General features: G+C 40.9%; 1 protein-coding gene across 1 annotated transcript in view; it reads left to right on the top strand.

The window, feature by feature from the left end:
* Positions 1 to 9,158, top strand: part of LOC109938368 (ALK tyrosine kinase receptor-like) — a 532,290-nt gene extending 523,132 nt beyond the window's left edge. The window contains exons 24-26 of the mRNA XM_048601345.1: positions 2,784 to 2,918; positions 5,589 to 5,679; positions 8,352 to 9,158. Of these exons, the coding sequence (XP_048457302.1) occupies positions 2,784 to 2,918; positions 5,589 to 5,679; positions 8,352 to 9,158 (1,033 nt within the window). The remainder of the gene's footprint in view (positions 1 to 2,783; positions 2,919 to 5,588; positions 5,680 to 8,351) is intronic.
* Positions 9,159 to 16,794: the final 7,636 nt, after the last annotated feature.

Raw genomic sequence — 16,794 nt, 5'->3', positions numbered from 1 at the left:
CCTTTTCTGATGAAGGGTCTAGGCCCGAAACGTCAGCCTCTCTGCTCTTATGATGCTGCTTGGCCTGCTGTGTTCATCCAGCCCTGCACCTTGTTGTCTCTTGACTATGGATGTTGGGTGAAAGAAAAGGGAATGCACAAGAGGTTAGAATTTTTGGAACAGAGAGTTGTGGCAACAGTTTACAGCTCATGTAGGGTAAAGGGCTGGGATAAACTAGGGCCAGGAGAGGTTGAAAGTCAAAGACAATAGTTGAGAAAAGTACAAAGGAAGCAAAACAACTGAGTCCCGAGAGGAGTATAGAAAGTACAGGAAGGAGCTCAATAAAGCAATTATGTAAGCAAAGAGGGGATATGAGAAAACAGGGGCAAGCAAGATTAGGTAGAATCCCAAGATATTCTGCACGTATATCAAGAGAAAGCAAATAACCAATAATAGAGTCAGGCCTATTAGTGACCAAGGGGGCAATCTGTGCATTAAACCGGATGTCATTGGTAGAGTTTTAAATGAAGACTTCACATGTGTCTGTACTCAGGAGAAGGAGGATATAAGTATAGCATTTGAGAACATGGACTATGAAGCCCTTAAGCAGATTGATATGAGATGCAAGGAGGGATTGAAGGTTTTGGTGGATTTAAAAGTGGACAAATTCCCATGTCCAGATGAATTGTACCCCAGGCTGTTCTAAGAAATGTTGTACCCAAGCCCTGACCTAAATTTTCAATTTGCTTGTGGCGACAGGAAGTCCTGCCAGAGGGCTGGAGGACCACTAATGAAGTTTCATGTTACAAGAAGTGTGGTAGAGATAGACCAGGGAACTATAGACCAGCGAGTCTAACAACAGTGGTCAGGCAAGGATTGGAAAAAATGGTGAAGGAGTAATTAATCTCCATTTAGAGAGGCAAAGTTCGATCAGGGATGGTCAGCACAGCTTTGTCAGAGGGAGGACGTGCCTAACAAATCTACCGGAATTTTTCAAGGAGGTAACTAAGTGTTTGAATGGGGCAAGGGCAGATGATGTAAGTTATATGGATTTCAGCTGATAAAGAATCTCATGGGATCCAGGGTAACTTCGCAAGTTGGATCCAAAATTGGCTTAGTGATGAGAGACAGAGGGTGATTGTCGGAGGCAGTTTATGTAACTGGTGCCCTGTGTACAGTGGCATACCACAGGGATCGATGCTGGGTGCCTTATTGTATTATAAATGATGTAGATGAGAGTGAGGGGGTGGGCAGTAAAGTTTGTGAATGACATAAAGATTGGCTGGGTGGTTGACAGTGAGGAGGAAGGTGTTAGGTTACAGGACAATATAAACAGATTGGTTAAGTGGACAGATCAATGACAGATGGGAATTTAACCCTAAAAAATGTGAAAAGTTGCACTTTGAAAGAGGTTACAAGACAAGGGAGTACTCAGCAAGACACTAGGCAGCTCAGAGGAACAGAGAGATCTTGGGATGCTTGTCCACAGATCTGCAAAGGTGGCAGGACAAGTTAAAAAGACAATTAAGGAGGCATATATGATGTTTGCCTTAATTAATCAAGGCAAGGGAGCAGGGAGATAATGTTGGAGCTTTACAGAGCTTTGGTTATGCCACAGCTGGAGTACAGTGTGCATTTCTGGTCACCATACTATAAGAAGGATATGAATACACCGGAGGCAGTGCAAAGGAGATTCACCAGAATATTGCCTGGGATGGAGCATTTCAACTGTGAAGAAAGGCTGGGCAACCTCGGGTTGGAGCAGAGAAGGTTGAGGGAGGGACCTGATAGAACTATATAAGATTATGATGAGCATGAACAATGTGAATAGAAAATAGACGTTCCCCTTAGTTGAAGGGTCAATAACAAGGGGCCATCATTTTAAAGTGAAAGCATGAAGTTTAGAGGGGATTTGAGAAAAACTTTTTCATGCAGAGGCTGATAAGGGTCTGGAATACATCGCCTGGGAGGGTACTTGAGGCAGGAAACCTCACAACCTTTAAAAAGTACTTGGCTGCGAACTTCAAGTGTCATGATATTCCATGCTGTGGGACCAGTGTCAGAAAGTGGGACTAGTGTAGGTGGGAGTACTTATTTGGCAGTATGGGCTGGATGGACCAAAGGGGCTTTTCTGTATTATCTGATTCGATGTTTCTATGAAAGCTCAAAAAGATAGATGTGTGGATAGCGAAACAAAATCACACTGCTGTTGCCATTACTCTACTTAATGCTGCTACTGGGAACTGATTCCTTTGGACTGAATATCACCATCTTAATGAGCACAAAAGTAAACTTGAAAAATACACAACTTCACATGAAGTGGAAATAGCATTACAAGCAATAAGAATATATTTGATTTTCAACTGGTAACTTCTGGATCCTGAACTTAACTTTTTCATATCAGATAGTGCTTTTAAATTTGCAGTGGGATCAGTAGTTTAATAGATCTGTGCTGCATGTTCATTGCCATGTCTTTTTTAACTGGTTTATGAATTGCAGTAAGAGATAGACTCTTATTTATTGTTAGCATTTATCTGGCAGAGTCAAATGCCTGAAGATTGATAGGGATGGTATCATGAAGGCATTGGACTACTTTTGTACACTTCTAGCAGAGGCAAGGAAGCCTCTTGCTTGACCAAGTGCATTCCCACCTGCTAATGGATCAGTGTCTCATGAGACAATGAAAAGGAAGGTTGAAACTAGTAATTTATGTAACGTATGATAAAGCATTAAAATGGGGAATTTTAACTTAGTGACATAACCTGGAACAGTATAACAGACTGAGATTTGCTATTTATTTGCAGGTCCTTTGGAGTGTTACTGTGGGAAATCTTTTCACTTGGGTACATGCCGTACCCCAGTAAGAGTAACCAAGAAGTGCTGGAGTTTGTCACAAGTGGTGGTCGAATGGATCCACCCAAAAACTGCCCCGGTCCTGTGTACGTAAATTATTTTCAAACTGTTTTGCATCTGGTCCCCTTGAAATTCTATTTAAGTAAATTAAATGTTCCTGTTGTTTCACTCTGTACAGCAGTTTGATCCTTCTCTCAGTGTTAATGACATTTCACTGCAATTAAAACATGAACATAGAACAGTACAGCACAGGGATAAGCCAATTAAAGCCTCTTGTCAGAGATTAGCAAGAATTTTCCAGTCAGTTTCGAGCCCTGTATGACAAGGGCAAACATGTGGCTATTTCCAGCCAGCCTTTGAGGCACTTCCTTCCTGTCTGGTTACATCTGCAGGTACCCGCTTCTAGGGCTCTCCCTAAACAATTGTGGTCTGGCAGCAGAGGTGGTTTTTAAAATTTACAAGTTAAAAATTTTGGAGAGATAGCACCTCTATCTAGAGGTGCACCCCTCTATTATTCAGGGAGAGACAACCCTCTGCTTTTGCAATGCTGGAGAACCTCCTAGTGGACCCTCCCTTTGAGAGATCCTGCTTACTGTTCTCAAGCTCATCCTCTGACCACTAACTGGTCATTCTCCGCTGCATGTTGTTTCTCATACTGCACAGCATTCGGAACTCTATTTAACCCAAACACTGAGGGTGTGGTCCATGTACAAGCATGACCCCAACGTTCCCATAGCCAGGCATTTTAACACAGCATCCTGCTCACATACCCAGTGGTCTGTCCTCAGCATGCTGCAATGCTCCAGTGACTCACAGCACAAACTGGAGGAACAACATCTCATCTACAGACTGGGCACTTTACAGCCTTCCAGACTTAATATTGAATTCAAGACCTTCAGGTTGTGAACTCACTCCCATTTCTTCCCTTTCCTTTATCTTTACTGTTACATTCTCTGTCACCATGTCCTCTCTCCCCTCCCCCACAAGCCGGTGGGACTGTCTGTTCTTTCCAGTCTGGCAGGTAGACACACCATTGTTCTGCCATTCTCACATTAATCTGCTCTATCAACATCCTTTCTCCCCCAGCACTCCACACCCCCCACTACTGCATAAATGCTGCTCCCACCAGACTTCACGTCAGCTCTGATGAAGTGTCGTCTAGACTCGAAATGTTAGCTTGCTCTCTCTCCGCGGATGCTGCCTGACCTGCTGTGATTTCCAGCATCTTTTGTTTTCAAGAGAAGTTCCTACCTTTCATCTCAGTAATTGACAGGAATTGAAAGCTAATTTTTTAAAGTACTTGACTTAAGCATAAAAGAGTTGATTGTATATACTGGAAAGATATTTGGACTTGGTATATAACCATGTTCAACAGTACAGACTCCAAGAATTAGCACATTTTCATCCGACAGGAATTTGCATATAATATTTGTGTTTCTGAAGTCCATTCCAAAATAAGAAAAAATGACAAATGAGAGAAATGAAATGACTTTTGCTTTAATTATTGAAATTAGGTAATCTTGGAATATTTTATTTTTATCTTGATATGTCACGTGAGAATGAAGGAGTAATTAGAGAGTCTGAGATCCAGTTTAATAAGTAATCCATGTGTCCTGATCACACCCACAGCATTGACAGGTCTAATGGTGCACAGACAGACAACATTTTACATTAACTAAAGCTCTGTAATTAAGGGGAATTTGCAAGCTGATTTATATATTTGTTCCTGTGGTGGTTAAATTAGGAACTGTTTAAGAATGAAATGCATAATTAATGTGTCAAAGTGTAGCTGTGTTTGTGTCCGTAGATCTAACTTTGAAGCATTACAGTATTGTCCTCTCCTCTTTAATATGTCAGTAGCCACGCTGAAGTAACTTTAATGTAGGGCTGCCACCTTCTCCCAAGTCCAAACTTGACAAGGGCAAGATGGGGCAAGGGAGAGGGCGGACTTGTGGTTTCAGCCCTGATTCTTCCTTTGTTACTGGTGAAAGGTCTTGCAAACCTTAATGTCTACTGCTTCCACAAATGCTGTTGTCGGTGATTCTTAAAAAAGTCCATGCCCGGTAATCTATTACTGCTGCTCGGATGGTCAATCCGAAAATACCTTTTAAAAAGGGCGGCACGGTGGTTCAGTGGTTAGCACTGCTGCCTCATAGTGCCAGGGACTCAGGTTCAGTTCCACCCTCGGGTGACTGTGTGTGTGGAGTTTGCACATTCTCCCCGTGTCTGCCTGGGTTTCCTCCAGGTGCTCCACTTTCCTCCCACAACCCAAAGATGTGCAGGTTAGGTGGATTGGCCATGCTAAATTGCCCACAGTGCTCAGGGATGTGTAGATTAGGTGGGTTATAGGGGGATGGGTCTGGCGGGGGATGCTCCAAGGGTCACTGTGGACATGTTAGGCCAAAGGGCCTGTTTCCACACTGTACAGATTCTAAAAAAAAAGGAACTGGCAGTGACAATAGCTATTCCCACAAATCACTTCATGTCACATTTAAAAACAGTACTGCTTCCAAAGGGCACTATGTTGTCACATGCTACTCAGCTTGAATGAGGCAATCTCACTTTCGCTAAAGTTTCTTACTGTTGATACTAATGGCTATTGAGACTCACATCAACAGTTATGTTTTTGTAAAAATAAAGCCCTACAGTGGAAGTCATCACAAGGTCGAAATAAAGGGAAAATATATGAACAATTAACTGTATAAATTTTAACAGATACCACTAATTTCTTCCTATTTTAATTCTTAATATTTCAGATATCGAATTATGACTCAGTGTTGGCAGCACCAGCCAGAGGACAGGCCTAACTTTGCAACAATATTGGAACGAATTGATTATTGCACACAGGTAACCTTTACATATATTTCTGATATTTCTCAGTTGAGGTTACATTTTTCTAGGATTTCAGACAGCACGTTGTCTTCTAAGATTGGATTCTTTGAGGATAATATGATAGTAAACCAAAACTTCCAAAAGTGTTCAGCTAAGGATCCTAAAAGGGGTCAAAAATGGAAGTTCATGAAATTTAAGACAAAATGGTTCATGTAATAATTATTCAGCTAGATAAAAGGAAATGGGGGCAAGAGTCATTATAAAAATCAATAGTTCATACTTCCAGTTCATAGAGAAGAATTCCAATTGATACTGACACTCTGATGGGATTGCAATATAGAGACACAGAAAGAACTTGAAAGAAAATCAGAATAAACCTTAAATAACAGAGAAGTGAGGAGAGCTAATTCATCAAATTTGTATCTATTTATATAATATGAAAAGAGAGTTCTGGTATTTTTTCCCTCAAATTATCAAGTCGAAAAACCTTAAACTTGTTTTTGAGACATGATCAAAGCTGCACACCTAGCATTTATTTGTTACAATCATAGGTTGGCCAGAGAGTGTTATTGTAGGACTGGAGAGACGTAGAAGGTTCAGACTAACAGGAGGATGATTTTATTTGTGATTTGCTTGTAAGGTCACATTCAAAATTTGCATTGATGGGATTTGAACTGATGAGTCCTGATTTTCGCCAGTACTGAGCTCTAGCATTTCTCTACAGCAGAAACACTGAAAGAGGTTGAGAATCCAACATTTTGTCACTGAACCCGGCATTTCTCATTTTCCCAGGGCTGGGATTGGGGGGTGGTCCATTGTTTGCACATGCACAGTTCCTGGACACAGGTGGCTATTTAAATGACCAGCTAACTCCACTGAATTCAGATTTTGGAGACCCTATTGTCTGGAAGTTGGAGTGTGGAGATCAAATCAGAACATGTTTCTTCACAATGCGTTTATTTTGGATAGCGCTAGTCCCAGAATAACTTGGAGGTGAGGGTCAGGGCTCCTTTGGAGGTGGGTGTCAAGAATCCTTCATGTTTGGAGTTGAGGATCATTTTGCAAATAGGACATTACATGTGCTTTGGGACAGCTAACCAAATAAAATTTTGTGTGAAAATCGCATAAACACTTCATAAGTGTCCAACATGTCAACAAGTGTCAGCAAATTTCAATCTGCCAAGACATCTCAACCAGTTTCAAAATGTGTATTTATGGATCCGAGTGCATTTCTCAATGGAGTGTTTCCAGCAATATAGAAATTTAGATTTTCCTTTCTCCTATGTGTATGTGTCCCTCAATGAGTTGACATGGTAAGGTGCAGGGGGAAAGGGCATAGGGCAAAAGTAAACACTAAATTGGCAAAGGGGTATAAGGGGTGGATATAGGGGCATAGGTTGCCTTTGGGGCATGGAGAGAAGGGAGCAGGATAGTAGGAAGATGGGATACTTTCTGTTTTAAATTTTAGTTTAATATTTTGACCATGGTGCTGGAGCCCCAACTGGCCTTCCTCAGGAACTGGCAGCCTCTTAAGCTTTTCCTGAGTCACCCAGCTAAATCCATCATCCAACTTGGATTGAAAAATCGGAATTGCAGGCAGAAATTTTTACGTAAAAACAGAAGGAAAAGGAGCAGGAGTAGGCCATCTGGCTCATTGAGCCTGCTCCGCCATTTAATAAGACCATGGCTGATATTTTCGTATACTCAGCTCCACTTACCCGCCCGCTCACCGTAGCCCTTAAATTCCTTTACTGTTCAAAAATCTGTCTATCCTTGCCTTAAAAACATTCATCGGTATCGCCTCGATTGTTTCACTGACAGAGAATTCCACAGATTCACAATCCTTTAGGTGAAGAAGTCCCTCCTCAACTGAAAGGTTAAGTCACAGAGCCGAGATCTCTCCTGATCCTGCACACTTGTCCTGGGAATGAAAATCAGGGCCGCTGCCTTTGATTTTCTAGCACAGTATCAAAACCAATTGACAACAGTCAGAAGAAATAGAGGAGAGTAAACATAAAGAAGTTCATTCTTTAAATCAAAAGACCAAATGTAAAAATAAGTGTACGCTAATGAACCTAGAAGCTACATTGAGGAATACTGCTTCAAAACAGGAGGGAGATCACAGCCATCTACCGAGTGTGAGTGTGAATAACAGAGTAGGTAGATGCACTCCTTTTGATTTTGTCCAACTGGTGCATATCTAGTGTCATTACTGATAGATTCATGTCATTTTAACCTGTTTCTTTGCAGCCAGTGAGAGACAACAATAGTGAGATGGTATCATTTTGAGGAGGCTAATATTCATTAAATGAAACAAGCATCATGATTGTTGAGATAATCGATTAGAAAGTAGAAAATAAGATGTTTCATAAACAGAAAACTATTATAGACACATATAAGTACAATTAATATTTTAGATATTTTTCCTATCTGAAGGTGGTGTTTACAGTATAATCCCTCAGGCAGCTTCTGTTGGCTCACTGGAGGAACTTTTAACAAACAACTAACTGTCTAATTCTTTTTGCGCATCTGGGAACACTGGGCCTGATTGTTTGCATAACAAGAGTTCCACTTATGTATTGTGTGTTTCATGCTTTGGTGGGGAGGGCAGTGTATTTAAGTCACAGGTTTGCCACGTGACCTGCGATCCCATCATTAACAATGTTTTGTTTGTGCCTTTTCCCTAGGATCCTGATGTAATAAACACTTCCTTGCCTGTAGAATATGGGCCTCCAGCAGAAGAGGAAGGAAATGCTCCCGTGCGCCCAGATGACCCTGATGGATTAGCGCCTCTTTTAGTTTCACCAGCACAAGAAACTGAGAGCCAAGGAGCTTCCACTGACCTTGCCCTGCCACCCCAGCGTCCAACCAGCCTCTGCCTTGGTGAACACCGGGTCAAATTTGTTCCCAATGATTCTGCCGTTGTACATACCGGAAGGCCAGCTGAGGATGGGTCTCATGTCAATAAAACGTACTCACAAATGAACAACTCTTCTGCTTCACAACAAGGTAGGGGCTCCCGGAAAAAACCCACCAACCTCTGGAACCCTACGTATGGGTCATGGTTCACAGAAAAACCCATCGTGCAAAACAACAATATTTTGACTGACAACAACAGGCCACAAGAAAGGGAAGATTCTGGTTTCCATGCCAGCGGTGGTACTTCTACTACCATCCCAAATTCCAGGCCTCAGGCATCTGCTGTTGTACTAGAACCTTCTTCCCTTGTTGCCAGTACATTGGATGTGCCTCTATTCCGCCTGCAGCATTTTCCTTGTGGGAATGTGAGTTATGCATTCCAACAGCAGCAACAACAGCAGGGATTGTCTCTGGAAGCTACGTCTGCTTGTGCTACTTTTAAGGAAGATTACAACTCACATCTTAATAAGGGCTTACCTGCCCAGCAGGACCCACGTGTTCACCCGGTTGCCAATATACCCACTTGGGACTCAGGACTCTCTCTAGCAGAGGATGTAAATGTCACTATACTGTAAATAAGCAAAACAAACAGGTGGCTCTACTTGAGCAAGTATCACACCAACCAAACTAAAAAGCAGCAGCGAGTACTGTTTGGCACACGAAACTAGAGCAGAGTTTTTATTTTCAGCTGAAAATATGGTGAGAGCCGCATGTGGATTTGTGGTAAACTCACTGCTGTTAATGCATGTGAAGACATCAGGCCCATGTACAGGTAATCCTGGGCTGAAGTTATAAGTACAAGAAAGCCACTGCAACACCAACTGAGCTGACTTAGAATTTTACAGTAACTTTTGAACTAAAATAGTGTTTTTGAAGTAAAGATTCCAGAACAAAAAAAAGTGTACTGCACCAAGTTCTCCACTGGTATTCTTTTTCTAAATTGTACAGCGATCTCGTAGTTACCATGTCTCTATGTCCCTTTGCTCACTAGCACAATCAAGGCGCTCCAAGGGAAAGAGATGATTAGGTTTGAAAACTGAGGAGAATCTTTAGGATCTTAAAAGAACCACCTTGCATTTATATAACGCCCTTCACAATCTCAGTATCTCAATGTGTCTCAAAGTACTTCATACCCAATCGGGTAATTTTGCAAACAAGCCTCTGTCGTAATGTGGGGAAACTAAGTGAGAGGTTCTTTATACAAAATCAATGGGAGAGCAAGGAGATTTAACACCCTCTAAATTATGGCACATTCTCACTCATCGGTGATCTCTGTTATTGATCCCACTCAAATGTAGGGATCAGTGAATGATAACTTAATCTGCGTACAGGTACCAGGCACTCTTCCAAGACTGGTGGCAGCTTTCAGGAGTACATCTGGCCCAAGATGTTCTTACATATGCTGGTGTGTGCCTGGCCTTGGATTGTGTTTCATTGCCCTTCAACCCACCAGGAAACCAGTAAGCAACATCCCCTCAGCTCCCTTTGTAAGTGAGTACCTATAGGTTTAAATTAACATTGATTTTGATCTTCAGGACCTATACCTCTTTCTGGCAGAGAACTCTAGGGTAGACCCATAGACACCCAAGAGGAGTCCAGTATAATTACCCTGACAGAAAATATCAATCTTCTTTAAGGGCAAGGTTGCAGTAACTCCCAATGAATGGAAGTCTCAACTTCAGCCTCAATCCCTGACCTTGCAAACTTCACCAGTCTGAAAAGGGCAGCTGGACACTCCACCTCTTACAAAGTCAAATGGGAAGTACACCCGTAACTGCTGTATCTAGATTCAAGCTTATTTTATGGACCTTCTGCTGATTCCCACTTGCTCACTCAAGTTTCCAATGGTGGTCCACTGGAAAGAACGAAGCATTACAGTCCCAGCATATAGGAAAGGCAAAATCCATTTGGTCACATCAAACTTCCTTGTGGTTAGCCTATCATGTAAGATCGTATGAGACCATTCATTCATCATTTCCATTCCAAAGTCTATTTCCCTCCAGTTCCTGCTAAACTGGAAACTGTCTAAATTCCGTTTAAACTTTTCACCACAGCAATGTTTTCAACAAGTCAACAATTGTTTAAAAAAAACTTCTGTAGACACAATGATTCCAGAAGCCAAAGTTAATGTACAGTGGAAGTGCAATGAGTTGAATTGCAAGGGATGTACACACAACGTTGTATAAAGTGGAGCTTTGAGATAGCTGAGGACCCCCCTTTGCAGCCCAGTTTGCCAGCAAATGCATTGTATGGCAAAAGAAAATCAAAAAATTAAAACACAATAAAGCACTAAACATGTAAAAAGTGTGTTTATTTTCAGTTTGACCATACCTTAAAAACTCAGCAATCTTTTTCTGCTTAGCATTCCAACTTTGGATGAGTGTGCTACAATCTGCCATGTTGTCAGTGTAGTCAGTCATGTTTTTGGCGTTTTTGTCCTGCAGTGTGAGATCTCAGGGCATCTCCACTGCCTTGAAACAAGTGAGTGAGCAGGTGGGTATTCATTTCATTCATCAGGGTCACTGGCTCCCCTCGGGCTCCACTGTTGAAGAGCATATTGCAGCCACAGTTCCAGTTGTTCAGCGCACTGTGTCACTCAGTGTCATTTTCCATGGCTGTTTCTGCTGGAAGTCCCTTGCCAGCCTCCTGAAGGTGAACCAAAAAAAACTTCAAGCTTTAGGGGACCTCATCCCACATCTCCTCAATCTTGCTGTCTTGCGCAGTTGTAACCTGTTTAAATCCAGTGTGGTTCAACCTGTTGGTAATTGTCGCTTCCATCACCGTCTTCCATACCTTCTCATGAACATTGGCCTCTGTGACAGTTTGGTTGTGTTCCTGCCCCTTATTTATAACCTTAATAACCCACAAGATCATCTGCTGTCAGTGGTGGGTTTCAACTGCCTAATTACCTCTTGAGCCATTGGCGAGAGCTTGGATATGGTGTTGAGAGGCATTATTGTCAGCTTCCACTTTTGAGGTTAGTGATGTGAGGCTGCAGGATCAGTTGTCTGTAATAGTGACAATCTCACTTTTCTTCCATTGATACATTTCCCTGATTCATGTTCAAAAAGTGCTGGAGGTTTCCCAGGCAATTTTATTGCCTCGCACTGTGGTGGTAGTGTTTTGACATTTGAAAAGCAATGCAATGTGGCTTCTTGGACTTAACTGTCACAAAAACAGCAGCTTTTCAGTACTATCCAGGATGGCACAGACCAGTGCATTGACACATTCATTGCTCCGTTTTCCACTATTTCATGTTTTCAACATCAAAGTGTGACCTGGAAAAAAAGACAGTAAAACAGTTTGGTTTCATCCATGTTAACAGTGTCTCTTGGTGCACACTCATTCAGGATATGGGCAAGACCATTCTGCAACCAACTCTCTGTCATTGCTTTCGTAACTCCATAGCCTCACTGCACACTGTGCCTTATCTTCAATCAGTCCAGTCATCCATCCTTGCAGGTAAATTCCTTGGCTCAGCCTCTTTGCCAAGGCATTCCCTTTTTCTGCTGGATTGGAGAGTTGGGATCATTCTTTTGCTCAAGCCATGTCAGCTGAACTTCTTCAAAGTCAGGATAGGCAATTGTTCTCATCCTTTTCCTTAATGAGGAGAATGCCTGAATGTTGAAACGTTCCAAGATGTTTGCCTTGTGCTTCAAAATTGTTGGCAAACTCATTGGTGGACTCTCCCACTCTTTAGTGGTATTCAACTTTCACTTTGCTACAGTTTTCCACTCACTGTGTCAATTTAACTTTGTCTGCAAATGACAGCACTTTAACTTTCTCACAGATTTAGTGACACTTGCATGGTGTGAACTTACATCTGCAGGAGATATTGATGCCAAAAGATGGCTTGCACTAAACTCTGTGATTCTGCACTCTAGTGTGGCCTAATTCTGTTCTAATTGTTTGGCACAATCATTTGAGGAGCTTGCCCAAACTTGCCCAATCTGGAGTTGCCAATCTGAAAATTCAGTTTATCATGGCATCATTCTATTGGATTTGCTATTCTGCCAGCAGGAACGGGTTGACAACTATGGCACAACTGAAATTTCAGATTGTCTAAATTCAATTCATTGCGATTTTACTGTAAAGAGTAATTCTTCAAGCTAAGATCATAAATAATGAATTGCCCAGAAAACAAACTAAATGGGAACTGGTTAAGTTGGTTTGGTAGTTTCAACAGGCATACAGCCTTGATTCTAAGTAGATCGTTATCCTGATATCCATAATATATGATGCCCAATACTCTTCTTTAAATCTTTTTCCACATTTAACCATTAAACCTTCATCATGATGATTTCAGTTGTTCTGAATTCATATTATGCTCTGCCATGCAGTTGGTATTTGGGTGTTAAAGTGATCAAATATATAAATTACATCATTCAATTTTTTTGGGAAGTCTCCATGCTTCCTAATGAAGATTATGACAAAAAAGGAGACATGGGTAGCACAGTGGTTCGCACTGCTGCCTCACAGCGCTAGGGACCCACGTTCAATTCCAGCCTCAGGTGACCGTCTGTGTGGAGTTTGCATGTTCTCCCCTTGTCTGTGTGGGTTTCTTCTGGTGCTCCTTTCACAGCCAAAACATCCTTTAAATGTTGTGGTGTCCAGAAAAGAGCATTGCATTTCAGATATGGTGCAAGCAAGGTTTCATATGACTATAGAAAACCTTTATTTGGGGTGGCACGGTGGCACGGTGGCACGGTGGTTAGCAATGCTGCCTCACAGCACCAGGGACCCGGGTTTGATTCCAGCCTCAGCCTCAAACTGTGAGGAGTTTGCACATTGTCCCCGTGTCTGCGTGGGTTTCCTCCAGGTGCTCTGGTTTCCTCCCACAGTCCAAAGATGTGCAGGTTAGGTGGATTGGCCATGCTAAATTGCCTATACGGTTCAGGGAGGTGTAGATTAGGGGGATGGGTCTGGGTGGGATGCTCTGAGGTTCGGTGTGGACTTGTTGGGCCGAAGGGCCTGTTTCCACACTGTAGGGATTCTATGATTCTAAGATCTCAACCCTTTGGACTAGTGTCAATTCCATTTCAACCCCTTGGCATGTTAGGGATATTTGCCCTGGAGCATCATACATGAAAAGTATGTAGATGTGCATAATTTACCAGAGTAACTCCCAAGTTCTCTGAACAGAGTTGTTCCTGGTGCATTTTGAAAAACATAAAATTTGGAAGCAATTTATTTGCAATATGTTCAGGTGAAATATTCATTGATTGTTGCCTTCGCATGTCGATTCCATTTAGAGTTTGGTTAAATCATAACAGAAAATGCTTGAAATTTCAGATGACATCTGTAGAGAGAAATGGAGTTTTGGTTCAGGTCAACAGCTGGAATAAGTTAGAAATGTTAAAATATTTGGGGTTTAGTGGTCTTCCTTGGTGCAATACTATTAGAATGTCCCTATGAAATGCTGGCCTCAACTTTATATTAGAGAAAACTACATTCCCTTTAAATATTGTAGGTCAAGTTCTGGGACCTGATATGTTACCGAAATGTAAGGCTTGAGAGAGGCTGCACTGATGGCTCCCCTAACAAGGAAACAGAGTCAAAAGGAGTCCATCAAGGTCAAGTTTTTATTTGAAGTCACTTTTTCAATCAGGAGGAGTAAAATCAGGAATAGTGCTTTCCTTCCTGAAGTCCTCCTTGTGTCAATGACCACTCATGTCCATTCAGCGTGACTACTTTCATCAACCTATCTGTGATTCTGCCAGGTACAGGTGAGAATCAAACCTTGCAGATTGAATTGTCAGGCAGTTTGCGAGTACATAGCTTAATTAGCATTGCGGATGGGTCCTTCCCTGCCCCATATTCATTTATATTTCTGGAGTGAGTAAATGAATTCTGTAGCAATACAAAAATTTAGGAGCCCAAAATTTTTCCACAGATCAACCCCATAATTTTACCCTACTCCACATCTCTCCCCACCAAGAAATACATCAGCGCGTTGACCTCATTGCAATGTCCACTTCAATGTCTTTCCCCAATCCTGTTTGATAACATTTAACAAGGAAGATGGAAATCTCACCACTGGCTTTAGTTCATATTCACAGCAGGTCTCCAAAATAAAACACCTGTAGCATGTTAGAACAAAAGATTGACTTGACAGCTGACTTTCACTAGGTTACAACATGATAGCTGCTCTGCTACTTATCAACCCTGAGCCAGATTCAGATCATCTACAAATAATTTTGCACAAGTTTCTCTGTCATTCCTGACTTTAAATTTTATCTCACCTATTTATGTTCACTTCCTTATATTTAACTTGAAATAGCAAATGAGACCGGGAATCATGTTTATATCTCAATGTCAACTGGTATTTGTATTTTTGGGGGGAAGGATGGCTGTACAGAATAAGAATGTATATACACTGGTTATTGCTTCTTACAGTAACTGTTCTGACTTTATGAAAACATTTGTCTACATATTATTGCACTCTAATCGTAAGTAATTGTGTGAAGCACTTTGAGATATTTTGATTCTCTGTAAATGCAAATATTCCTTTGCTTAATTCAAGGAGAATCCTGTGTAAATTCCTGTGAGACAGTATTAAGTTCATTCAAAAAAAATGTGGATGTTATTTGACAGTCTGACCTTCAGCTGCCTCAGAGAGTTCAATCTTTTAGTAACCAGGAAGCCAGCTTTTGACTTGCCAGTCGAAAAAGAATTGCAACTGACCGAAAGAGACCAACAGGTTTACAAAGTTAATGTGCCGCTTTAGGTGCAAGAACTACAAGCTATAGGCAGCTAACAATCTCAAAGAAGGTACTGACATCTTTAAATAAATATAAATGTCCATTACATCTGTTTCCATACTGTTCAGAAATGTGGTGCGATGGTGAAACTGATTCCTAATCGGTTGATGCTGACTGCATGGTCACAAGCCTGAATACTCCATAACTTAGAACATGGTGGTGTTAATGTGCGACCTTTCTGCATAGAGGTCATCAGTTGCAACTCCTCGCTGGTGATCAGTTGGCATTGTAAAGTTACTATTAGATGCATGGCCCTATGATTGTTTTACACCAAGCATAGTTATCAGTTACAATGAATAGGTTTTGAAGTCATGTATTTTAAAAGAGCTGGATGTTAAAATTGAAAATCAATAAAACCTAGAAATCACAATATTATTGTTAAAATGCTCAGTACATTTGTATGACATTTATTTATCAGCTAGTTCAATGGAAGTATTAGCCTTTTCATTTTAAGAAGATTGATACCCTTGGTAAAGTACTGGACAGAAGTACCTTGCAGGGTGCAAGCTTTGTAAACAGTATTTTCTATGCTTAAAACATAAATTATTTACTCTTCATTTCCTCAGTGGTGAAAACAAACAAATTTTTAACTAAATATTTGGGACTGGAAACTTTAAGTAGCAATGTTATCCGATACTGTATCAATGTGTTGAATACTTTTGCATAAATTTAAATATTATGACATAAAATTATTGATAAATTATTCCTTTAGTTCTTAACACTTTATCTATGGCACATAACTCCCTAAAAATGCTGAGGGGGATAAAGGTTTACTTATTGAAGAAAAAATGATTTTATTGCCACACCTTTAAGTGTTAATCTTTACTTGCTAAGCTGCAATTGTCATCATTTATATTGGGCTGTGGGAGGTCAATCAATGTTTGTATATCTAATTGGATATCAGCTTAAATACAGTACATTATCAATTTCTGAAAGATAAGGACAACTTATTGTCTTGTATGTAATTCTTCATTATGAAAGGCTACATCTGAAATAACAGCATATTCTTCTCTGTCACAAGCTTTGTCAAATAAACTTATTCTTCCAGTAAACAAAAACCGGGGATAGGGATTGAACTTGGGCTGTTGGTTTTATTTATATCCTACTTGAGTTATCTAGCCAACTAAGCCCTGTGTTTGACAACATAGAGGTGTAAGGATAGTTCAGCTCTTAACAAAAGACCAGGATCTTTGGTTTTGGGTCAGAGTTTAATGATCTCTAGTGCATGTATACTATCAGTTACTAATTAAACTTCAATGTTTTCAAAAACAAAAATCCAATTAGCATCATGTTATTTAGCACTTTCTGCAAGATCTTGTTTTATGGAGTGTGGATTTCTATCATTTCCTTTGCCTTTTAAATGTGCGTAAAACAAGAACAACATATCAACCAACAGCAGGTTGCTAAATATTTCTAATACAACTGTTATCTAATGACTGCTGGTCAAAAG

This window comes from Rhincodon typus, chromosome 9, assembly GCF_021869965.1.
Source record: "Rhincodon typus isolate 14 chromosome 9, sRhiTyp1.1, whole genome shotgun sequence".
Taxonomy (NCBI): Eukaryota; Metazoa; Chordata; class Chondrichthyes; order Orectolobiformes; family Rhincodontidae; genus Rhincodon; species Rhincodon typus.
This window is presented reverse-complemented; position numbering and strand designations above follow the sequence as displayed.